Source organism: Tachypleus tridentatus, chromosome 6 (genome assembly GCF_004210375.1).
Source record: "Tachypleus tridentatus isolate NWPU-2018 chromosome 6, ASM421037v1, whole genome shotgun sequence".
Lineage (NCBI taxonomy): Eukaryota > Metazoa > Arthropoda > Merostomata > Xiphosura > Limulidae > Tachypleus > Tachypleus tridentatus.
This window is the reverse complement of record NC_134830.1, coordinates 51,806,766-51,833,929: the sequence shown is the minus strand read 5'-3', so window position 1 is coordinate 51,833,929 and position 27,164 is coordinate 51,806,766. Positions and strand designations below refer to the sequence as shown.

Below are 27,164 nucleotides of genomic sequence, written 5' to 3'. Positions count from 1 at the left end.
CTTATATGAATAACTATGCATTAACTCTCCACCAATAGAAGAGACGTGTAAGAACTTTGGATCGCAACAGAGGAAGAGTTGAAGGCTTGTATGCATTCAAAAAAGGGTAGCACAAAACGAGAAAAGCTAATCTTATGAGGAGACGCAGAGTACGGTATTGGAAATCATGGATTGTAAAACATTACCGCTTTTACCTTACATCACAGAGTAAATAATACGACTTGAAATTTTGAATATGATTCTAGTTTCAAAACTTTGTAACATTTACAAGTGTAATTAAAGCAAAAACCATCTAATTGACATCCAAAATTGACTGTTAGCCCAGTGATTTGACAATTTTATTTTCTATACAATTGATTCTCTATGTAGTAAATATTGGTCACCAAAAAATACGATGATTTGAAAGCCGAATCACTCTTGTGATTAGGTTTTCTATTCACAGTATGGCAAATGTTTGAGAGAGAAAATAATACAATGCCATTGACACACTATCCTACTGATACGAATTAGGTAAAAATAAGTCAAGGTTATGGTGATGAACAGAATTTCCATTACAACAAGCAACTGAGTCACATAGACACACCAAAGTAACGTAATCGACATGTTTACACCAGCAGTAACAAATCTATTAAGGATTATTGTGTGGATAGCGAAACTCTTGATGTCTCGATCTCAAGTTGAACCAGAGATCATAGAGCTTTAGTGACGTTTAGATAGAGCAGCTTTTTACATAAGTCTGTTTAAACCTTTCGATTTTCTAAGTTTAAAAGAAGCATTAACAGTTAATAAGTCATAATGATTTAGAACTAATCACAACTCATAATGGCGACTTAATTCAACTGATACTGATATATGTATAAATACTAGAGTACTAAATACATTAAAAAGAAGATTTGGACTGAAGGTAACATATGTAAATTCCATCCACAGTTATGGTTTTATCGTCCTTGGTTCTCACGAAAGAAGTATTGTGTAGATTGTGTTCTAAACGTAGACGTTCAGCCACATACGTATACACCAGGTAATTAAAAAAACGTCACATAATTATCACTGAATTTATGAAATAATGCACATCGCATAACATATAACACAGAAGCATAAAGAAAAAAAAGTCGATCATGGCGTCTCCATTTAATCCAAAAGAACTTCATTTGTCAAATGACAATGATGATACTGAAGATAATACTTAAAAGTTTCACCAACACAGTTTGTTGGATCAGCTCGTGTTCAGGTAAAACAGAATAAAGAATGAACTAAAACATGTTTATACACTGTTTTACACGTCAACCTGACAAAATATCTACTTTTTTTTAATACGTTTTACCAAAAATATACATTTTTTTTCATAAATGAAAGTGTTACAAGCTTTGATTGTTATTTATTACTTTAAAAAAGGTAAGTTTTTAATCATTTCGGGAAATGACATTTTAAGTCAGACGTCTTCACAGCGATCATCACCTCATTTATAACTTGTATGGAAAATGCTAAGATGGATGTCAAACACAAAGTTTCTTTGCAAACTTTTGTAGATAACACTTGATACTACTAAATCTATTCCACTAAGATTATAATCATTACACACTTTTTACAAAACAGATCTTAATGTATCAAACCAAAAAAATTAAAACTTGCTAAGGCTAACTGTCTGTTGAACTGATGATGCCAGGCAAAGAAGTGTGTTCAGTAACACTTTAATGTTATATTTATAATGAGTTTGTTTTCTTCAAAATGAAATAGTATTTCCTCATGTTTTATTCAACTATCAAGTATATTATTATACATGTGATGCCATCTATGCATAAGCTTAATTACTTTAATTAGAACCAAATAACCTTACGCGATTTTGTTACTAGAGCCTATGTAGAGAAGGGTTTCAATTTAATAAAACGATTGCTGTACTCTAAAACATTTAGTATACATTTACAATATGATTAGAAAGAATTTCTACTACAGTATTATCACAGTAACCGTGCGACTAAATGTTATGTAGTCTTGTGTGGACACAACATACACATTAATTCTGGCATTCAGTTAGTCTGATTTTCATCTATTATTACTTCACTTAGATAACAAGACAAATGTACGAGTATAAAAGACTGAAAACACGATTTACAAAACTAAAATATACTATAGGTCATTTTAACTTTAATCCTATTTCACCTTTTCTGTGCATTTTTTTTTTTTTACCACAAAATTCCCCACACTAGATGTACATCAAACTTTACTAGCATTACGTGTTATTCTGAAAATCTCAGGTAACATGTAACGTTAAGTAAACTACACGAGCACCTGTTCACCCAACCTTCACACTGTCTGAAGTATCAACATTGGCAAAGTGTATTCACGTTCTTGTGATGATTTCTAAAAATTGCAGAGTATTTCTAGCTGCGTCTTCCTTGGCCTCATCAGAGGACTTTCCCATTCCAAAACATACCATTGCAGGGAGAGAATCAAGGTGAACTAAACATCGCTGATTTCCTGAAATGTTTAATCAAATGGTTCACCATCGTCACGTTACGACACAAGCTTGCTTTCATGTTAACTTCATTTGTAGTATAGTTGGTTTTTTTCAACTTACCCATTACATCAAAATAAGCAGGTTAAAACCAAAAACACAAAATCATTAAAGTTCAGCTTACGATTTTTTAGTTAGCCCACAACTTTGATAGTGGGACTGCTACTTAGTATATTACTTCTTGAAACTTCATTTAATTTCAATATATACAAAATTTGAAATGAACGTGCATAGGGTTAGTCCTGTATTGGTGAAGGAATGCTGATTTACTAAGTACATCTGTACTGGCAAGTTCATAGTCAAACTTACAAATTAAAAAAAAAAATTTTTATGCCAATGGCTTACAGATGAGAGCATGATCGAGTCCTGAGAGAGCAATGAAAGAGGGTCAGTAAGCCTATTCCACCTTCCAATGTGGCATGTGCGTTGGGTGACATCAAACACGGCCAGTCTCTCTCAAAATGATAGAAAAATGATCACTGCCCCATGGGTTACTGTCAACCCTCCATGAGAAGTGAGAGAAATGCAAAGGCAGCAGTCACAGAGATGAATAGCAGTAAAACACTGACTAGGTGCATGAAAATAAGTATAAACGCTAGTACTGAAGAGAGAAAGGTTGTGATCCAAAAGCATACTCTATTTGGAGCGACTCTTCACATGAATGCCAACACCTCTCCAGAGTGGATTATGTACATTAAAAGTCCCCAGGATTAAAAAGGGAGATGACAAATGTTCAGTAAGAGCATCAAGGTCTGATTGATCATAGGCCTCTCCAGGAGACAGGTAGAGAGAACAGACAGTGATGGTATGATCCAAGGAAACAGATAGCAATGGCCTCCAATGGTGTATCAAGTGATACATGCTGGTGGAATAGCAGTGCCACACCTCCATGCACTTGCCCTTCACACAACCTGTCATTTCCGTAAAAAGAAAACTGCCAAAGGGTGAGTGCATTAGTAAGTTGTTCCAGAAATATTTCCTGTAAGTAAAGACATGCAGAATGATAACTATCAATCAGCATCTTGATGTGATTGAAATTAGAATGGAAGCTTCAATTCTTCTGCTGTATCAATGTGGCCATTTTTATTTAGGTGGAGGAAAATTGGGTGGAGAACCCTTCTGTTTCTGACCACGTTTTTTTTTCTTTATTTGAAAGAGATCTATCAACCTTTATGGATCCTGTCCTGGATTGAGAGGACAGGTCTCTGTTGTCAGAAGACTGCAGTGACTGAGAGCATGAATGAATAATTGTTCTGCATTTTGGGACCAGAGAAAATGGACCTAAGGAAACACCCAAACCTGGAACTAAAGTAAATGAATCCAAGGAGCTGCTGGAAGGAATGGTGGAAACAGAGATGGATGTTTATGTAGATTCATCAACTTTCTTAACCATGAAAGGCAAAAGACTTCATGTGGTTTGCACACTGCTCTTCAGGAGGCACAGAGAGACTGGTTGGCTGGTTGATTTAGTGTTTTATGGCACAAAGCAGCTAGACTATCTGCACCAAACATTCAGTAAAAAAAGTAAAAGTAAAGTAAATGTAGTAAGATTCATAAAAGGAAATGAAGGTAAAACAAAGCAGAGATTAAAAACCTAAATAGCATAAAACCAATGTTAACATCTAGTATACGACATTAAAAGAGAAACTGCAGTAAAAGAAGTTGTAAAGAACTTTCTATAGTATAATGGTAATTATCATAACCTGCCAGGAAGACTAACAGGTAAGTACAAGAACCACTGTCAGTCAGAGCCAGAAGAGAACTAAGCAAGTCAGTATAAATGGTGCAGTTGGAGTACTGCGTAGCTTCTATGTGATCCAGAGCAAGAGAAATGGCATACAGTTCAACAGTGAACACAGACGCTGTAGAGGGGATTCTGTGCGCAACCACTGAACATCAACAAACCATGGCAGAACCCACAGAGTCACCTGATTTTGAACCATCTGTAAAAATAGGAACGGAAAGATTGTCCAAAAGATGTTCAGTAAATAAAAGAAGGTACTTCCAATTGGGAGTATCTATTTTTCTCAGATGAATTAAAGAAAGGTCCCATTTGGGGACTGTAATAGGCCAAAATCCACTGGCTGACCAGTGGATACCACAATGTTCAGGATCAGGGCAAATATCTCATTGGCAACAAAAGTGCATGCAAACAGTTTTAGAGAGAGAGAAATTAAACCTGTTTGCCATGATGCACTTCAATACACGATTAAGAGCAGTTTGTAGCTGCCACTCAATATATCTCATGTTCGACGACTGACATGAAATGTGAAAGTAGTCAACATAGAGCCCGCTTGCAACGTTGTTCAGTGATGGCATTAATCTTTACACTGAAAAGTGTGACACTCAAAAACACAGCCCTGATGGACTACGTGTTCCTGTAGAAAAGAATGGGATTGTGTCGAACCCACACGATCTTGGAATCTCCTGTCCATTACAAAATTAATAAAAATGGGCAAATGGCCATGTAACCCATATATATGGAGGTCTCGCAGAATGCTATACCTCCATGTTGTGTCATAAGTCTTCTCAATGTCAAAGAATATTGATACAAGATGTTGTCGTTTGAGAAAAGCTTCTCTGATTGACATTTCAAGTCAAATCAGGTGGTTCATGGTGGAGCGCTGCTGTTGGAACTCACACTGGGTGGGCAAGAGGAGGTCATTTAATTCAAGGAACCAAACAAGATGAGCATTAACCATCTAAGGTCTTAGAGAGACAGCTTGTCAAAGCAACTGGACAATAATTTGAAGGAATATTGGGATCTTACCCAGGCTTAGAGAAAGGTAGGACAATAGCCTGGCACCAGGCATCAGGAAAACATTCTCCTACCAGATCTGAATAAAAACAATTAGAAAAATATCATGAGAAGCAGGAGATAAATGGCACAGCATGTCATAGTGTACATCATCTGGTCCAACCAGTACTGCCAGACTGATGAAGGGCCAGTTTCAATTCCACCAGTGTAAAGGGACAATTATAGTCATAGAGACAATCAGCTTGTAAGGAAAGAGGTGATTGCTCTGCCCAAGTCTTAATGGCTAAGAAGGTGGAGAAAGAAACAGAAGTGCAAGATACCCAGCAAAAGTTTCACCTAGAGTATCGGCCATGCTCTGTATATCAGCTACTTCCTGGCCATCAGAGAGTAAGATCGAGAGGGGGGCAGAATTATATTGCCCACTGACCTTTCAAATCTTGTCCCATATGACTTTGGAACTGATGGTATAAGATATGCCAGTTGTAAACTTAATCCAAGATTCCTTTTGGCTTTGATGTCTTATCCACTGAGCATGTCCACAGCCCGCTGGAAAGCGATGCAGTTTGAAAATGTGGGATATTTATGGAAAGTATCCCACGCCCGTTTTTTGAGCCTTCTGTGCCATGTGGCAGGCAGGATTCCACCATGGACAAGGATATAGTGGAAAACGTGTCAATGTTTTAGGAATACACTGAGCAGCTGCTTGTATAATACAGTCAGTTACTGCTGCCACACAGTCGTCTATTGATGGCTGACAAAAAATGGCAGGATCAAGTTCTGCAAGAGCAGTAAAAGTGGGCCAGTCTGCCTGATCCAGCTTCCACCGGGGCACGTGGGTTTGGTGACATTGACCACTGCTAGTCTCTCTCAAAATTATAGGAAAATGATCATTGCCTCGTGGATTGTTGTCACCCCTCCAGGACAAATGGGAAAATAATGAAGGGGAGCAAACTGAGAGATCAATAGCAGTAAAGGACTGATAGTCACATGGAAATAAGTAGAAAAACCAGTATTGAAAAGAGAAAGGTTGTGATCAGGGAGCATATGCTCTACAGAGCAACCCCTCCTATCAGTATCAGTACTTCTTCAGAGGGGATGATGTCCATTAAAGTCCCCCAGAATTAAAAAGGGAGACAACAATTGTTCAATGAGGGCATCAAGGTGTGATTGATCATATATCTCTACAGGTAACAGGTAGAGAGAACAAACAGTGATGGTATGACCCAAGGAAACATGGATGGCTACGGCCTCCAAGGATGTGTTGAGTGACAAAGACAGGGTGGGCACATGCTGATCAACCAACTGTGCCACCCCTCCATGTAGTCTGTCATTTCTGTACAGAGAAAACTGCCGAAAAGTGACTATCAGCAGGTTTCAGAAATGTTTCCTGTAAGGAAAGACATACAGGATGGTAGGAAGCAATAGGTGTTTTGATGTCATCCAGATTAGATCGTAAACCACGACAGTTCCTTTGTATCAAGGTGGCCATTTTTAATGATGTGTCTGCGAATTGGCTGAAGGACTCTTCTGGTTAAGACGTCTTTTTCCCTTACTGTCCTTATTTGAGGGAGGTCTATCAACCTCCGTGGATCTTGCCCTGGGTCGATTGGGCAGGTCTTTGTTGTTGGAAGAGGATTCCAGTGACTGATGACACAAATGAATGATTGTTTTGCATCTTGGGGTAGGAGAAGATGTATCCAAAGAAATGCCTGTACCTGGAACCAAAGGATGTGGATCTTGGGGTTTGTTGGAATGTATCGAAGGGACAGCAATGGGTGTAGAAGTTGATTCATCAACTTTTTCAACCATGGAGGTCAAAAGGCTTTCCATTTGTTTTGGAAACGATTCTCTTGGAAGCACAGAGATCTATCTGCACTCCCACTGTAGTTGTGGAACAAAGTGCAGCAGCATATGTCTGATAGGAAGTGGTGGACAGCAATTTTTGGGCATCAGGATAAGTACTGTTATGAATTATTTTCAAATGCTGCACCTCTTTTCCTTCCAACCATTAAGGGCAAGAAGAAAAGTAGGACAAGTGAGAGCCATTGCAATTGACACAATGTGGCTCAGTTTCACACTCATAGGCATCACGGTCCTTGCCACCACGAGTGCACGTCAGGGAACCACGACATGACGGCTTTGAATGACCAAACCTCTAACACTGGAAACATCGGAGAGGGTTTGGAATGTACGCCCATACCCTGCAATTAAGATAACCTGCCTTGATGGTGGCAGGTGCATGTGTCGATGTAAATGTCAGAACGAGGATATTGGTTGGCAATGTAACTCCATCTTTGTGAGTGGAGATACGCTTCACTGCAGAAACTCCTTGAGTGGAGAAACCAGTGAGAATCTCTGACTCAGGGATGTTCTTCAAATCCCTCTCAACAATAACTCCTCGTGAAGAATTCAAAGTAGCATGAAGTGTAACCTCAATAGGTATATCCCCAATTGCTTTTCAATTCAAGAGAAGTTCACTATGTTGAAATGTGGATGTTTCAACCAATGTCTCCAGATCGAAGCTTCTTTACTACCTTTGGAGAGCCAGCAAGTTTCTCCAGTCTCTTCTGAATAAAAAAGGAGGACATTTGCCCTAAAGGTTTCTCTGAAAGAGAATATAGGATAAGAAAATGAGGTACAACAGGGTGTACAGATGTTGAAGATTGCTGCTCAAAAACTTCAAGACATGGTCATTTACCTATTGACTGTTTTTTCAGTATTGTATTTAAATTATTATTTGGAGGATCCATAGGAAAAAAGGAAATTTCGGTGCCCACTGACCCCACCCACCATGAAGCCCTACAAGGAGATGCACTACAATGTCAAGCAAGAACACTGCACCAATGCTAGGGTTTCGTGAGCACTATACTCAAACACCAGCACCAGACACAATGTTCACAACACCTGATGAGAACTTCCAACACTGGTACCCTAGCCCAAGTGGACCAGCCAACTGACACAAGGGGGGCCACTCAAAGCCATACATCTACAGGAATTCAAGGCCAAAGTAGTGTGTTAGGGTTGGACCCCTCAACCGCCAGGATCCTCTCCTCCCCTTCACGGGTCACCACGCACGGCAAACACGTGGGTGGATGTTTAGATCCCAGAGGAGGTAAACCGAAAGAACAGAACCTTCCCTTGGAGTTCCCTCACCACGTACAGGAATCTACACTAAAGAAGGCACAGAGAGATCTGTCTACACTCCAACTGCTGCAGTGGAATGGATTGCAGCAGTATATGTCCAAGATGGAGTAGGGTACAATAATTTCTGTTCCTCTGGGTAGGAGATATTATTTAGTCTTCAAGCATTGCACCTCTTTCTCCTTCACTCCCTTAGGACAAGAAATAGAGTAAGAGGGGTTTAAACCACTACAGTTAACAATGTGGTTCCAGTTCATACTTGTAGGCATCATGGTCCTCGGGCACTATAATGAGCACGTTAAAGAACCATGACACAATGTCTTTGAGTGACTGAACCACCAGCACTGGAAACAGCTGAGAGGGTTAGCAATGTACAGCTGCATGTAAACATTAATATCAGAACATTAGTAGGCATCATAATTCTGTCTCTGCGAGTGGAGATTGAGTGCACCACAGAAACACCTTAGCTGGAGAAAACGAGGATCTCCGACATAGGAATGTTATTTAAATCTCTTTCATCTGTAACTTCTCCAGAAGAATTCAAAGGTATATCTCAATAGGTATATCCCCAATAGCCTGCAATTTCAAGAGGAGTTTGGTTTATTGGCTCTAGAGCACAATTTCTTTACTTCTTTAGTCCCTTTTGAGTGAAAAATAGGGACATTTGCACTAAGGATTTCTCAAATAAAGAATGGATAATTAGGAATCGAGGTACAGAATCTGACCGTGCAACAGTCATCCATGCATGGTCATTTTCTGATAATCTGTTGTTTTTTCTATTTTTTTTCCACAGATGGGGATATCCATAATAAATGCATTACATTTTAGTGCCCACTAACCCCACCCACCATACAGCCCTATGAGAGGACACATTACAATGCCAAATAAGGATACTGCAGCAACACCAAGGTTTCTTGAGCATTATATGCAAAATCAGCATCAGACACAATGTTCACAGCACATATTGAGAATGTCCAACACTAGTACTTGGCTGACCTTAGCCCAAGTGGACCAGCCAACAGACCCTGGAGGGACTGCCCGTCTACAGGAATTCGACACCAAAGTGGTGTGTTAGGGTTGAACCCCTCAACAACTGGGATCCTCTCCTCCCCTTCACAGGCCGCCACATACAGCAAATATGTGGGTGGATGTTTAGATCCCAAAGAAGTTTCTGTGCTTTCAGTTTAACTTCCATAGAAGTTAAACTGAAAGCACAGAAACTTCTTTGGGAGGTCCCCTCACCACATACAGGAATCCACACCAAGAGGATTTGTCATGGAAACTGTGTGTATCTCAGGACAGGTTGTATGGGTATTAACACTTTTACTAGTAAAACAGAGAACAATGTTTCTAAGAAGGTCTGTATTAGTTATCACTTGGGAGTTGTCAATGGTGGTTAGCTCTTTCTAAAGGCAATATCATCTGTACAATTGCTACAGGTAACTAGAAACATTTTACTCAATGTTTTCTCATGATTGTTATTAAGTACACAATTGTTTCCTGGTTAAATGTTACATGAATTTCTATGGCTCTATATTGAAAGCTGAGAGAAGAAAATTTGGGCATGGTCAGTAGCCAAGATCCTTCTTTACTCTACTGACCAGCATTGTTTTTAAAAGTTCTTTATTACCACTAATTGTATTTCAATTTTAAACATCAGTTAAATTTAGTTAGTTTAATTTGTTTTACTTTATTAGAATCCAGACTTGTTTTGATTTATTCATTCAGTGTGTTAAAATTATTTTAGTATTAGTGGATCATTAGAAGATAAATTCCCACAGCTACTAAACTGAAATACATATCTAGTAAATAAACTCAATATATAAAAAAGTAAACCTATGTGGATACAGAAAAATAACAAGTTTGTATTGAGAAGTAGAACATATTAAAGCTTAGCACAATAAGTACAAAATATGCATGCATATTAGACTAGTTTTTACTTGTTATAATCTCGCATATCATCTAAATTGGACTGCCCTGTTAGCAAATTTTACTTTTACTGACCAGAGGTGTAACCAGTACATACCATCAGAACTACAGGTTTCCAACATACAATATTTGTTTTGAAAGTTTTGTTCATCAGCAATATCTTGTAAAAGACCAATATAATCTGTGGTTGATTTGCTCAAATCAGTCACATGTAAGGAAGCCAATGTTTTCCCAGGTGAATTCTGAAGTATTTCAAAGAACTTCCGCACTTTATGGCCATAGTCTGGAATTGGTATTGATGATTTCTGTGTTACTGTTCTCGTCTGGATTTGTGCCTGAAACAAATTATGATAAATAATTTTACCTAAAAGCACAGTTTATGAAATTATAGTGCGAAAGACATATTTGTCACCAAGAGCTTTGTGAGAATTCAACTGTATTTGCAGTGAAAAGGAGGTGGTTGGCATCAAGCATTCACTGGAAATTCAACTGTATGTACAGTGGGAGGAAGGTATTTGACCTTATACCAGAACTTGATAGGAATTCACCTGTATTTTATCTTCTTGAAGTTTAGATATATTTTTAATAAATAAAGGCTAATAAAAAATACCTATATAGGTGTAGGGGATAATTCTGCAAATTGGATAGAAAAGTGGCTTAATGGCAGAAAGCAGGGGGGTTGTACAAATGAAGTTCAGTCAAACTGAATTGATGCCACAAGTGGAGTACCTCATGGCTCTGTCTAAGGACCATTGTTCTAATTGATTTACAACAATGACACAGATGAAGGAACAGTCAATAAATTACTTAAATTTGCTGATGATATTAAGGTCTTGGATATTTCTAGCTGTAAAAAGGATGCTGCTGATTTGCAAACGAATTTTGATCATTTAGTCAGTTGGGCAAATAAATGGTAAATGGGTTTGAATTCAAATGAATTATATATTAAACTATAATAAATGCAATATAATACATTAGGGTTATATTTTTAATTATAATTTGGATAGGAATAGTCTTAATGTCATGAAGGAAAGGTACCTTGATGTAATGGTTGATCAGTCTCTGAAGCCATCCAAGCAGTGAATTGTTGCTAGTGGTAAGGCAAATATGATTGTAGATTGTATGTACAGAAATACTGAATACATGTCTAAAGAGGTTATAATTTCACTGTACAGGTCATTGATTAGACCACATTTTGAGTATTGTGTTCAATCTTGGGTTCCTTATCTAAGGAAGGACATTAAATTGTTGGAAAAGGTTCAAAGAAGAATTACTAGAATGGTGCATGGGGTGGAGGGACTGTCACGTGAGAAGAGAGAAATCTCTCAATTATTTTCTATTGAAAAAGAAGGGTTAAGAAGAGTTTGACTGAGGCAATTAAGATTGTAAAGGGTATTGATATTGTTGATGCATATTTAAAAATGAGAATAGTAAGACTAAGGGATATAAATAGAAGTTTTGGCAAGGTAGGAGTCACCTTCAGTTAAGACAGTTTTATTTTTCTAACAGAGGGGGTGGTCCTTTTGAATGGGTTGTCATCAGATGTTGTATAAGCAGTAAACCTGAGTTTAAAAAAATCTTGATAAGCATATGAATGATGAGGACTGACTAAGATTTTTTTAAATAATTAGTTTTCTTCAAAGTATAGAACAACTGGGATGGAACAACAGGTTCCATGTTGTCCCAAAACATTGTTATGTTAATAAGCTTAATTACGTAATAGGTGCAATTAAAAGACCATGGGAATCTCCAACTATGATCTCACTCAGTCACCCAAGTCAGTTAAATAAACAGACTAAATGAGCACTGATTAGCAGCCATCTAAAATAACCAATGAATGACAAACTTGATGTGGTGAAAATCACACAAGCCTGGTACTGCTGCAGCAAGTGAAAAATTTTCTAGTTTTGGTCTGCAGGGCATTTAATGGTCCAAGAAATGGGCCATATTAGCCCCCTAATTTATATATTGTATACACCATTGACATTCAAACAGAATTAAAATCAAAGGTTGATTTTTATAAGCATTTTAGTAATGGTTCTAAGAAAAATTAAAAGTATACTTTTCAATTATTTTGAATATGATTGAAACCCATTTGTTATTTTACAAATTCAACCAAAATTATAAAAATGATATTTCACACAATACTGTTGTTTTTTAACCCAGTATCTGATGTAAAACAATTTCCCTTGGAGACCTAAAAGTAATTTCAATACATCCAACAAGATTAATCAAAGAGACCATCAATTCATGTTTTACAAATTTTGTTTAGTTATAAAACCAAACAGACCAGCCAACTATCAAACAAACAATAAATGAAATTTTTCATGATAAAGAACAGATTAATTAGCACAATAAATGGTTTCATAATGTAATGTGTGTGTGTTATATGCAGCACATGATACAGAAACACAAAGGCAGATCATATAATAATACATCACAAGCAGTTTGCTTCTAAACTCTTTTGATTTCAAAGTTATACATAATTACCAGTAATTTCGCAAGTAACTAAAAATGTCACCACTAGACAAATATACATCTGCTGATCTCACATAATGAAACATGTCAATGTAACAGACCTCGTGATTTTACATCTTGACACATGACACCCACCCACACATACACAGACATTGCTTTTACACACAAATAATAATCTCAAGAAAAGACATAGACACACTGATTTTTACACAACATTGAAGGACAACAAAGAATCTTTTGGTCTGCCTAGGTTATCCCAACCACTAAATTAAACACTAAAAACTCAAAGCCAATCCTCATCATTCAAACACAAAGGTCTCCACATTATACTCCTTTAAATCAGTTGCATTTATAATATTTAAGGTAATCCATTCTAAATGCCAACGATACAACTGGAAAAACAAAGCTGACCTAACTGAAGATGACTCCTACCCAGCCAAAATGTATCTTTGTGTCTCATTGTCAATTTCACTAATAAATATAAAAATAAAAACAATTATGTAGCAACACTTTCTATTTCCTTAAACATCTTAAACACCTCAATTTAAAAAAGATAAAGATCTTAACCTATCATTGCATCACAACTTTTCCATGCTGGGTATCATCCACGTGGGCTACCCTGGGATCCTTTCCAAGGTAAGGAGCCCAAGACTGAACACAGTAGGTCAACTCTAGATTTGGTCTAACCAATGATCTATGCAATAACATTACAACCTCTTCAGGCTTGTATTCAATATTTCAGTAGCTACAACGTAAAACCCAACTTGTCCTGTCACTAGCAACTGTGCATTGCTCGGATGGCGCAAGAGACTGATGAGCCAGAACACCAGGATATCTTTCTTCCATAACACTCGTGGTTATCCCCATAAAGGTTACCTTCCTAAAATTGAAATGGTGGTATCTCACATGCATTATCTTGCATTTATTATAGTTAAAATCCCTCAGCTATATATTTGCCCAACTTCCCAAATAATAAAAACCTTTTTGTAAAGCAGCAGTATTCTTCTCACACCAACACCCACAACTTTAAGATTATCAGCAAATTTAAGTAGTGCACTGACCAATCCTTCAGCTACATTCCTAATGTGTCCCTAAACATTATGTTATGTTAAATTTTCAGTGAAAATATGTAATTAGAAAACCTTACTCTTTGTGTACAAAATAGTTGTAATGTTTAACAAAAGGCTGCCAAATTTCGTAAAGACAGACTGAGTACTTTGTAGTATGTAAATCTCTATGGTTCCATGGTGGTTAAAAGATCATGTAAGTTACACAAGCCTGTATCCATAAGGTTAACTATCTCAATACTTAACACAGACTCATGGCCTTCAAACACAACTAACAATTTTGACACTTAGCACAGGTACACTTTTCTTGCACAAACTCATTTTAAAATAATTCAGCCTTTAAAGTCTAATGGTATGTACTTACCATGACAAGTTTAACGGGAGGTTTCTCATCACAAATATCCACTCCTCCTAGGGCCTGTATAACCTTGTATGCAGCTTGATGCTTTGCTATCCGTTTTGTTCTTCCAAAACCTGCCAGACAGCAGACAAATTTCATAAATAAATTGAAATATAAATTAAATTTTCAACTAGGCTTTGAATTGAAAAAACATTTTAATGACAAAACTGCATTTCAAAGTTACTAAAGGTTTGTCAATGCAGTCTGATTAAATTAAACACAAAACAGTTTTACTGCTCTTAGAACAAATTAAGTCATAATTAGAATGCTCATGTAAACCCACAAATAACAATAAAAGTTCAAGATACAAATTTTCCTTCATATAAAATATTTGTCATTGTTTTCTACCAAGAGTAGAAATGACAGGGACTAAAATGCAGATTTTTACAATTATTTATTAATAGATCATATATTAAAAAACAATCAACATAATGCACCATTTCTGGTTTCAATTTTAAAACTTTCCGAGAGTAGGTCCCCCAGTCCCCACCAACGTGAGAGATACTCCTAAATATTAAAACACAAATTACACTTACCTATCACAAGAGATATATTTAATATTCTGACCTAATAAGTAAAAAAAAGGCAAAAAAAAACTTTAATCTAAAGAAATATAAAAGGTTTTAAATTACATCTATTATAATTATTCTCTTATAGAGTTTTTAATGTGTAATTCAATATCGTAATTCATTGTTACATAAAGAGTGTTCAATTTCATGTTATCAAAATTCTTACCTCTGTGTGTAATTTTCTTAATACCTTACAAAAGTGTACTGTTAGATAATAACAAGCATTTTGTTGAAATATTACAGTTTCTTATAACTGTTTAACACCCCAACTATTGATACATAAAGTGATTTTACTTAGTTTAACACTAACCCAACATCTAGATATAGACTAATAAATGAAAAAAAATTATTCTAGAAATGTCTTGGGACAAAATAGAAAACATTTGGAACTGTTCTCAAGGTCTGTGTTGTTGGATCAGATCTGTGACCTGACCCAAGAGCCAACATGGATAAGTTGACTTGTACATATGAAGTAAAATGATGTAGCAATAAAGCATGCTTGAAATGTTCAGATTCATCACCCAGCTATTCCATTGCTAGAAAAACAAAGTTGTGGACAATAACAGTATCATTATCTTCAAATAAGGGGATTGGCACTACAAAAAAAAAATAATTTGTTTCAATACTGTGTGAAACTAACAACACAATAAAGCCCAAAGTTTATGTTGAAGTAGATACACTATGTAACAGAAGATGATTCCCCTTGCAAATTTCAAATTAAAAATGTCATTTCAGGAATGAAGGGTAAATAGAAAAAAGATGGTATAATGCCCAATAGAACCATCATAGTACAATCCATGTAGATTTCATCATGTCAGATTTTCATTAATATTTAGTTATTTGTTTGTTTTTTTATTTTAGAAGTTGTGTCAAGTTTCATTCATACAGATTTATTGAAATAACCCTAAATTATCAACTTACAGAATGGACCCCTTCTTGACCACCCTAGGATCAGCACTAAAAGATGCTTTGCAGGCTCAGGTGGCAAGCATTAAGTTAAATTCTGTTTTGAATATTTCATATAAATCACTTGAGGATGTTGTGTGAATCATTCTGAAATGTTACTCTGAAAATTCACAAAAGATCTAAATAAAATGTAAAGCCATCATCCGTCCCTTGTTCACTTGCACATTTCTTGATCAACCAGCACTAAACTTTACATAGTAATATGTGGAAAGTCATGAAGTGAGGGTTGGATCCCTCCCAATCTTCTATATAAATAAATGTCCATGTGTGTGTGTGTTCCTTGTATATTTCCATATTTCTTGATCAGTCAGCAACTAGCTTGGCACAGTGATAAGGATAGCATGAAGAAAGTTGTGGGTGGGTGTGTGTGGGGTATTTGTACCTCATCATTTAATTTGATATCTAAGTTAGGAGAAAAACTATGAAATCACTACAACTTGATACTGTGATACAGAATGACATAAGAAAGGTAATGAAGGGGTACTGCACCCCATGTAACTTCATATTGACAAAATTCTTGAAAACAGTACACTTTTTTTTAATCAATACTGGTACCTTTGTCTATTTTTATTGTACTTTTAATGCTTATTATGTTAAAAAAGTACATAACACTAAAATAAATCACGATTAAAAATATTTAATTCAGGCCACTCTGTGGGCTTGTAAAATGTTGAATATATATGCATCAATGTTTTCCACATCATTACCAGAACCTACTTCAAACATCTTATTGTGTAATGGAAGACTTGTTATAACCGAAACACTAGTGTTATTGTATACCTGTACCAGTAAATCACTAAATATTGGTATCGGCTTCCAACACAGCCTTTCTACCTATCACATTAAAATAAGTTTCAGTGTTCATTAAGTGCTACAAAAGCTGATAATATTATAATGTCACTGTATATTTCCTTTGTAATCTTCTACAAACATCATCAGTGAGCAACAGTTTTTTTGTTTACTACTGTCACAGTTGTCTTTAAACAAGATAGTGTCAAGATAACATTGTACATTTTTGTGTTACATCTTCTCCTGTGAAAGTAATAAATTTAATATATTTCATCGATGTTCACTACATTAAAATTGTTTGTGTACATGTAAGGGATAGAACCTAGAGGCATAAAAATATAAAATGAACCAGCATAATTTATCACGTGTTTATAAAATATAAATACCTGTGATACAAACCTTTAACATCAACTGTAATTTAAAACTTTAATTTTAAAAAAAAAATCAAATAACACTTTCAATTACTCTACATAATGTATTGATTGGATTTAAAGTTTTCTTAATATGATATCACACTTGCATAAGCCTTACAACTGCAGAGATGCCAACTATTTCAAATGACTAAGTGTAATGATTGTAGACAGAGCCCTTTATCACTTGCAGCTACTAGGCCTGACCAATGTCTCTAAGCTGTTTATTATTATATTATTACTATTATTATTTATTGGTGAGATGCCGATTTTGTATGTCTGGAACAATCGTTTATCCTGCCATACGCCACAGAAAAATTGATGTGGCAAACTGTACCAAACGCATGACTGTCACAGACTTTTGATGCAATGACTGGATATTTTGCACTATACTCTTTCCCAAATTCTTGATTCACAGTTTTAGTCCATTTAGATTTGCCAGAAACAAGACAATCTGGAGAATGAGGCCTTTTTTTTTCATCTTGTGAATGATCGCATTGGTGTTTCTATGCTGTTTAGAAAACGAGAAAAACCATCTACACAAGCACTGATTGGCTGACAAGCACCGATGGCGTAACTATGGATTCACCCACATACCCAGTATGGAGAAGCACCGCACTCAAGCTATTGGTAGACATTGGAGATACAAATATTTTTTATTATTTCAAGCACAAACATGATTATTGCAAGTAGCCATTTGGACTATGGATCATTCTATGTCAAATCATCCAGGGAACTGCAGGTGACCCCAAAAAATGCCTTGAAAAAATTCACATGTGCTCATCTACCCATACAATGAAAAATTGCCAAAGATTAGATCAATATCTCTAATAGTTTCTGATTTACAGCCCTGTAAAATATAATTAATTTTTTGTTATTTTTCGCAAATTCATTAAAGCTGCAAGAGTAATGGTGGTAGAAGGCTGAAATTTGCTACACTGACTGAATTAATCTCACAGAAGTCAAAAATGGTCTCAAACCAAGTTTATCTCTCTTAGGATTTTCATAGTGAGGCTGTAAAATCACCTGAAAACACAAAATTGTAAAAAACATTGGTTTATTTAACAAGCCATAGCTCTAAAACTTATCATACAAAGCTGAATTTTGTTTTCAAATTTCTGATAACATATCAGTTGATAAATCAGCAACTGTTGTAAATAAAAGTCTGTTAGATCTCCTGTAAAAAAATTTTGCTGCATGCAACTTATGATTTAGCTAAAAATAGCCCTACCTAAGGCCACAGTTTGACCATGTCACCAGTTATTCAGCCTTTTCAGATTTTTACCATATATTCTTACATCTCTGAATATGATCCACAAAAAAATCAGGATGGTGTTCAACTTACCTTTTTAGTTATAATTTTTTAAAGTGTCCTCTGACCATACATTTACTTGAAAAAAACAACAAAAAAAACTTCAATTTAGGTGTGTTACTGTGTGCAAATATATCCATTCAATTTTGAAATAATTTATAAATCCCATTGAAATATTCTAATCACCTTTACCATATATTCTTACATCTCTGAACATGATCTTCAAAAACATCAAGATTGTGTAAAATAATAAATTATCAAATTTTAAGTGTATCTTATATGTACCACTGGGCAAAGGACCACATTCAGGGTATTCAGTTCTTTCTTGTCAATCAGAAATCAGTCCTGCAGAATTGTGTAAAGTTTGATCTACTTGAGCGCTACAGAAAATGCAAAACTGTGGCAGGTATTATGTCACATCATAGCTTTATTCTACCAACAAATTGTATATGAGAAGGCTATCAGATGCCGATGTGTACACAGTTGTAACTGTTGGTAGTAACAGTGAAAGTGATGCTACAGCAGCTTAAATAGGGTCTAATGATAGCAATGACAACTATCAGCCATGGAAATATGTGGCATGCTTATATGATCATGAATGGTATGTGGGAAACATAAAAGATAGATCAGATGAACATTCCGATGTGTTGGTGTCATTTATGAAGAAATCAAGAAACAAACTGTTCTCGTGGCCTGCAAGGTCATGTACAGATGAAAGCTGGATTCTTTCCAACATATTCTTTGTCTGATAAGTGCACCTACCTTGCAAGGCAGTAGTGCTTGCCACTATGTTCTAAGTCAAAGTGATCTCAACATAATCAAATTTATTCAAGCTGTCTGAACAAAGCATTGTTTATTTGATGTTGTTGAGGCTAATTTATCACCAAAGCAGTTTTTGAAACATTTCATTGTTACAATTATTGCAGTTTGGTGTGACCATAATCTTTCTCAGTTATCCCCTGTTGTAGCACTGTGCTTTTTGTGTCTGATTTACCTTTGTATTTATTATATTATGAATCTTAAACTCAGCCATATCTGCATAACTGTAATGCATACACAATATATTTGCATTGCCATGTGATCTAACTAGTTATGCCAATAAACTTGTTCAGAAATGAATTAATTCTTTCTTGTTTCTCACAACTTCATTATTTAACATTGTGAAAGACTGGTTAGAATATTTTAGTGGCATTCATAATATTCTGACAGGTATTTTTCAAAATTGTGTGGATATATTTGAACACAGTAACACATCTGAATTGAAGTTTTTTTTTGTCAAGTAAACAATGTATGGTCAGAGGATATTTAAAAAATTATAACTTTAAAAGTAGGTTGAACACCATCCTGATTTTTTTGTAAATCATATTCAAATATGTAAGAATATATGGTAAAAATCTGAAAGGCTGAATAACTGGTGACATGGTCAAACTGTGGCCTGAAGTAAGGCTATTTTTAGCTAAATCATAAAAAGTTGCATGCAACTTAATTTTTTTTACAGAAGATCTAATAAATTTTAATTACAACAATTGCTGATTTATCAACTGATATATTATAGGAAATTTGAAAACAAAATTCAGCTCTGTATCATATTAAGTCTTAGAGCTATGGCTTCTTAAATAAACCAATGTTTTTTACACTTTTGTGTTTTCAGGTGATTTTACTACCTCACTATGCAAATCCTAAAAGAGATAAACTTGGTTTGAGACCATTTTTGAATTCTGCGAGATTAATTCAGTTGTGTAGCAAATTTCAGCCTTCTACCACCATTACTTTTGCTGCTTTAAGCAGCCAAAGTTGCCTGAAAATGAATTCACCAAAGATAACAAAAATTAATTCAATTTTACAGGACTATAAATCAGAAACTATTAAAGATATTGATCTAATCTTTGGCAATTTTTCATTGTATGGGTAGATGAGCCCATGTGAATTTTTTCAAGGCATTCTGAGTGGGTCACCTGGAAAATTTTCCAAAATCTGGATGATTTGACATGGAATGACCCCTATGTCTTTTATTTATTATCAAAATTTAGTTGTATCTCACTGGAAATTTTCTTTTCACCCCTTTCAAGCCCTGGGGGAACAATTTATCACTTTCCATTATAGGCCTATATAATATATAATAATTTGGGAGTTGAACAAGTCATAATATTTGTCTGTATGAGCGTATAGTTGTAATGTATACACCAAAATCATAATAATTGCCATCTCTGCAACTGTTTATTGTACTTACTTCTAAGTATGAATGAACTGTACCTGTTTTTTTTATTTCTTGATCTTCTGAAACTCCTTGACCATACATTTTCACCTGACATTCGATTCCAAAGACTCGATCATGAGGCAATCCTTCTTCTAGAACAGTTTTATAGTACGGTGGCTCCCACTGCCTTTTCATACAAAGTTCCTGCAGTGCTCCTACATGATTTCCAGATAGTTTATCTCCTTCAGAAGAGTCATCTTTCTGATCATTTCTGAAAAAAACCTTTCAATAAGAATATATTAAATTAAGTCTATACAAACTACAAGTACAAATTTCCATTCAACTTATCAGCAACATAAAAATATCCCCTTTCTCAATATGTGCACACACACACACAAAACTGATTCTAAAGTAATTGAACTCTAATAGACCTATAAATAAAAAAAAAATATTTTTCTGACAGCATTCTCTTCCCAGATAACAAAACGCACACACGCTCCAGGTCAGTCCATAGGCAGCAATTTGATATTTGACAGAAATGTGGAACAACCCAGCAGAAACAAGAACTTTTTTCTCCACAATAAGGAAACTTTTTTTTTAAAGACCAATTCAGGTAGCTAATAAGCTTCTATTTCTCATCTGTGCTAAATCAATTCTATAAGTGAGGACTCAGTCATTGATAAAGATTTTTGAAACTTTTATTAGGACTCATGAGTATCAAGTATGAAATGTAGGCAGGCCTTGCTACTTACTTCAACTATGTTTCCTAAAAACAAATAATTGCAACATCCAAGTCTAAGTTTTAGTTTGACCTAATGTTTATCCATTAACTACACTTTATGAGGAATGGATACAATGAAATAAGCCTAAAGTTATAATTTTTCTATACTGAAAATGTATTTATGATAGGTACTGTTCCTTTTTCACAGAAATAGTTAAAAGAAAGACTGTAAACAAAATGTCAAGAATGATCTACATCACCTGTTCCAATCTCAGATAAAAACACAGAGCCAGAACAAAATGATGAGGGACTGGAGACCAAAACTAAGACAATTTGTGGGTAAATTACACAGCAAAAGCTTCAACTTGAGGAGTACCTCATTGAAAAACAAAAGGACCAAAAGACCACTCTCTCTGATAGATTTTCTCTAGACAGAAATCCAATCCACAACAAGAGCATAAGCATCTGGAACATGACACACAATTATATATATATATCTTTATTTTTACCATGTTGGCCCAAAAAGAAGATTCAACATATGAATACAGAGGGATCAAGAATGGATGCCAAAACACAGCTTAAAACAAAAAATGCTCCAAGTCATTGATCTAATAAAACCTATTGGCTACAAACCAAAATCCTTAAGATTCCTGTTGATTGAAGAAAGAAAAAGTGATAAAGAAATCCCATATTTTGAATTAAACTATTAAATCATGAAAGTAATTCACATAAAAAGTAACAAATGAAAAAAAAAAGACATGAGAATTGCAAAATGAAAAGTCACAGTTTGGTAGAACTGAATAAAGGGCATCACATATGTCATGACAGTATGTTGCACTCTTACTGGTTGAGGGTTGATGTAACTGGATCAGTCAATTTCAATGTCAGTAAACTAAAAAAGGATTGTGACATGTGTATAATATTATTTTGCATATAGAAGGAAGCATTGAATAAGAACAAGTATTTTTGTAAGTGGAAATAATGTACCATGTTGGAACTAGATCTTTAACAAACTTATCAGTGAGGCCAAACTGGCAAAATAATGAAATTCATTGGGAAGAATTTAAACCAACTTCCAGATATCAGCTTTTTTTGTTTTAAAAAAAAAGTTTCATTTTATTTTAGTGTTTTAAAGTGAATTACAAATATTACAGTTTTATCAGTTAATTACAGAATAAAATATCCACTTTTATAACTTGTTTATCACTTGGCACAGACCTATGTTAAGGTAATGGTTCAAAGGGGGAAAGGTACACTATGTTTCAATCAATGCTCCATCTTACCATGTAAACAGAATTACCAAACAATTAAAAGAAAATAAACAAAAGTTGAATTACCAATACCAAATATTGAACCTTTAGCACTGGAGTGATCATTGATTTTGCAGTTTATATACCACAAATGTACTGATATGCCAAAAGTTGTATATTATGAACCACTGCTGACAACTCTAACAAACAAATGAAAATGAAACAAGACACTTCAAAATGCAAAGAGTAAGAAAAGCATATATCACTATTATAATCCATGAACCATATTTATGGAAATAGGTGGTCTTATCTGTTATGGAACTGGGCATTGTCTGGAGAATTACATATGGAGAGGCCCCAGTGCTATGCCATTTAATCTATTTCCAAGTTTTATTATCAATATAGGGCCCCCATTTGCTGAATTCTGTCCAGAACTCCAGATTGACTAAGACTGCCCCTGCTCATGAACCAGTCTGTACACTGTATTTCACACCTATTAAAAAGCTAAATGTTTCATTTCAACAATTACTGACTTGTTTCAGGCTTCCTAATCATGGTTAGATACAAATCTAATCATATTCATTAAACAATCTTACCACAGAATTATCTAGACATCCACTTTCCTGCTGTTTTTTTTTTTTTAAATGCAAGAAATAAGAAATTCATCAACAATTAAGACAATTCAACTAAATTTAAAAAAATATTCAATGAAATTAACTTTTGATACTGAGTGTTGGAAGTATTAAACAGTGAGAGTTCGCTGCTCATCTTACCAGTTTTGTATTATACAAACAAAAATGGCTTCCTACTGATTTATAAATTATCACAAAAAAACAACAACAAAAGAGGTGGAATTTATATATTTTCACACCAAACAATTAGTGTGTGTGCATTCTTATAGCAAAGCCACATTGGGCTTTCTGCTGTGTCCACCAAGAGAAACTGAACCCCTGATTGCACCATTCTTAAACTGTAAACTTACTGCTGTCCCTGAAGGGAGACCAAAACAATTTGTTCTTAACCATTATAACAAACTGGTATTTCTTTAGTACATGGTAAAGGTTTTTACCCCACTACTTAAAGTGGCATTTGCTGTCTTTGATATCTGAGTTTTTTGTTGTTTTTTTTCTTTACAAATCCACCAATCAAAATGTATATAACCATTCTTCAGTAATTAGTCAGTAAAATAGACAAAAAGTCAAAGTTTTTTGTTATTATACTGTCTAGACATGAAAATAACAAAAAAAAACTTATCACTGAAAGAGGTTTCATTTTCAAAGCAGAAGTAATTATAAAACTGGTACAAATATAATGATACATATTAACCACAAAATTCATCTCTCCACTACAAACCTTTAGACCCCCTTTCAATAGTACCATTCCTACAAATTCTTGCTTATAGCATGCATCTTACATACTTAAATGAATGTTTCATGTTATATAGAAGTGAACATTTTGATAAAAACAGTTTTACATTTTATTTAAATAAAAAGCTTGAGTGTGAAAAAAAACAAAAACACAACTATGAAAATAATTATATGCATTTCATTAATCTAAAGTTACATTGTGTCATTAATTTTGGATAAGGTAGATCCACCAATCAAAGTTAAATTGTTTTATTATTTTTTAACATGATTCTACAATTGTAGAACAACAGTATAAAAAGATATGGAACATATAATTTCACATTAAAGTAAAGTAAAAAATAATTGATAAAGTTGGTGAAAATGGTTTTTCAAAACTGAAATATATTGTTGTATGACTTAATATCATAAAGACTATCCTTGCAGCTTTCCTCATCACCCTAGCATATAATGAATTTTCATTGATTTAAGAGTTACTTTCAACACTACTAAGCTACACTATATCTTAAGAGATTTCTACAAGAAAGCAAATATGAAACAAAATTCATACATAACTAATGGCAGTATGAGTATTTGGAAGAGCAGAGGTATGATGAAGTAAATTTTTGATTGTTACTTCTGTTGCACTGATTTTATAATACAAAAAACAAAGGTGCAATTTATGAAACTAGTTTGAGTATATAAACTTGTAAACTGACAACTCAAAATCTTACACTAAGAAGAAACTGTTTTTCCATCTTCAAGACTTTAAGAGAATATGTGAAATAATACATTAAGTTATGGTTTTAGTATAAGAAAGCACTAAAAAATATTGCGAGACTTCTGCTGCAATTTTGTTTTCACTTACTCTTTTGCATCACATGCTAATGACAAGTTTTGCAGTAATTTTAAGCTTGAATCAATCAACTTATCACTAGCTTGTAGCTTATCAAGAAGGGACTTAGCAGCAGCATGTTTAGCTTTCTTCTTGCTCTGACCAATGCCTATAGCAAACTCATGGTCAACTTCCACCCTGAATGTGAATGTTGGTTCATGTACTTGTCCTTCAACAGAAATGAGTGTGTAGTCTGCTGTCAGTCCACGATACACGCAAAACTCTTGCAAAATGCTAACAGGAGTTTTTGTTTGTTCCATATCTACTGTAAAAAAACAAATTTTTTTCAGGTTCAAGATACTTGTGACATAATGCATCTTCTCTAGAGCACTGTTTCTTGACAACCAGGCTGTAGATTGGTGCCAGTCCATCACAACTTGTCAGTGCATGGGATTTCACGAAAATAAACAGAAAATGATAGCATCTGAATTTATAAATCATAAAAAAGGTTTTTCACTGTTCTTGCACTTTTAGAGACCCATTACAGTTTGAAAAGGAAGTCAGAGATAGTCTTTTTATCAAAAAGGTTGTGAGAAACATTGCTCCAGACTGTTGAATGAATACACATATTTTTAATAGTGAACTTGAAAGTATTTTTAAACGAGGTTATCAAACAAGTACAATATGATGTAGAGTTTCAAAACGGCTTAAAAATGAAGAATAAATGGTGATTAGTTACTTTTTCATAACTTTGATTGAGAGACAATGATTAACCCTAGAAACACACTACTGTACTACTAAATTTGTTTTGGGTCTTTCTTCGTTGTTTATTAACTATGGCAGTGTTAAGGACGATATTACTTAAATAAACAGTATTTCATATTTAATGATTGCATTAAGATCTCATCTACCGCAAAGCTCAAGTACACGTTCAAAAAATTAAAATTCCCCCAATTTCAAAATACTGTTACTCATGATAGTAATAAGGCAAAAGAAAAATATACTTACCCACTTAATGAAGCATTTATATGCTGTAAATTTATTTATTCATTAATCAGCCACTAATTTTGAATCAAACTGTTATTTAACAATAGCTCTGCAGAATAAAAACCTTAAAAGCTTTATAATATTTTATTTTGTGACCATAACGGAATTACGAACAATACGAAACTAAAACTACTATAGCAGTCAGCGTGCATTTGATATTACATCACTAGTATACACTGCTGGCCAAAATCTCAAGGCCAATGAACATAAAGAAAAATATGCATTTTGCATTGTTAGACTCAACCACCTATTTGAGTAGAGCTTCGAAAGATGAAAATAAGAGAAGATAAAATAAAATTAAAAACCTTTTTAGCATTTAATAGGAAAAATGTGAACACTATGAAATTAGCCTAAATACTAGCTGGTCAAAAGTTTAAGACCATACTAAAACGAAGCGTTAATCGGTAAACACGTAACGAAATTTAGTCATTTGTGTTCAAGCATTAGCGTTATCAACATCTCCCACTGACATCTCCTGTGTTACATTGGGTGAAAACATGGCAAAGGCTAAAAAGTTGACAGAGTTTGAACGTGGCAGAATTGTCGAGTTGCAAAAGCAAGGTCTCTCTCAACGTGCCATCACTGGTGAGATTGGGCGTAGTAAAACTGCTGTTGCAAATTTCTTAAAAGACCCTGAGGGGTACGGAATGAGAATTTCAAGTGGTCGGCTCAAGAAAATTTCGACGGCGTTGAGCAGGAGAATTCGACGGGTTGTCCGGCAAGATACCAGAGAATCGTCGAACCAGATTAAGACAATTTGAAATTTATTTACAATGTAAAACAGTACAGATAAGTAAAAACAATGAAAGACGGACAATGAATTCTGTACAAAATTCTGTATATATACATGATGGACATAATACACACAATTTACAGGAAAAAATCAAGGAATGAGAGTTAAACAAAGCAAAAATTCTCGAAAGTAAAATATAGCACAAATTTACAGAAGGCAAAAATTTCAAAAGCAAACTAAAAACTACAAAGGTTAACTAAAACATGACAAAGTTAAAAAACAAAAATGTCAAAGCAAAAATTCCAAGTGAAACAAAGCAAAATATTACAATGTGAACATAGCAAAATATTTCAATAATAAACAAAGCAAAAAGCACAAAGTTAAACAAAGTAAAAATGACAAAATGAAACAACGCAAGAATTACAAAGTTTAACAATTACTGTCCCATTTGTCCCATTGCTTTGACGAGTTGTCTCAGTAAGACCTTAGAGAGAAGGATTAATGCTCGTCTTGTTCAGTTTCTTGAATCAAACAACCTTCTCACACTCACTTAGTGTGGGTTCCAAAGACAATGCTCCACAATATACCACTTGATTTGCCTTGAAACATCAGTCAGAAAAGCGTTTTTGTAAGCAACAGCATCTTGTTTCTAATTTTGATTTAGAGAAAGCTTATGATACAATATAGAGATATGGCATCTTGAG

The 27,164-nt window shown here is 34.7% G+C and overlaps 1 protein-coding gene across 3 annotated transcripts; it reads right to left on the bottom strand.

Moving 5' to 3' along the window:
- Window positions 1-1,263: 1,263 nt before the first annotated feature.
- On the bottom strand, window positions 1,264-26,315 carry LOC143252492 (protein Loquacious-like). 3 transcript variants are annotated; one of them, XM_076504712.1, is made up of 6 exons: window positions 25,689-26,315; window positions 24,714-25,005; window positions 20,588-20,802; window positions 14,253-14,362; window positions 10,441-10,678; window positions 1,264-2,478 (listed from the first exon to the last, which is right to left on the bottom strand). In XM_076504712.1, exons 2-6 carry the CDS (start codon window positions 24,998-25,000, stop codon window positions 2,342-2,344), a joined length of 987 nt encoding a protein of 328 aa, XP_076360827.1. In that variant the 5' UTR covers window positions 25,001-25,005; window positions 25,689-26,315; the 3' UTR covers window positions 1,264-2,341. The 3 variants fall into 3 exon arrangements, with proteins under 3 accessions (XP_076360827.1, XP_076360828.1, XP_076360829.1); XM_076504713.1 differs by having other exon boundaries at window positions 24,714-25,002; window positions 25,689-25,930; XM_076504714.1 differs by lacking the exon at window positions 25,689-26,315 and adding an exon at window positions 25,420-25,611.
- Window positions 26,316-27,164: the final 849 nt, after the last annotated feature.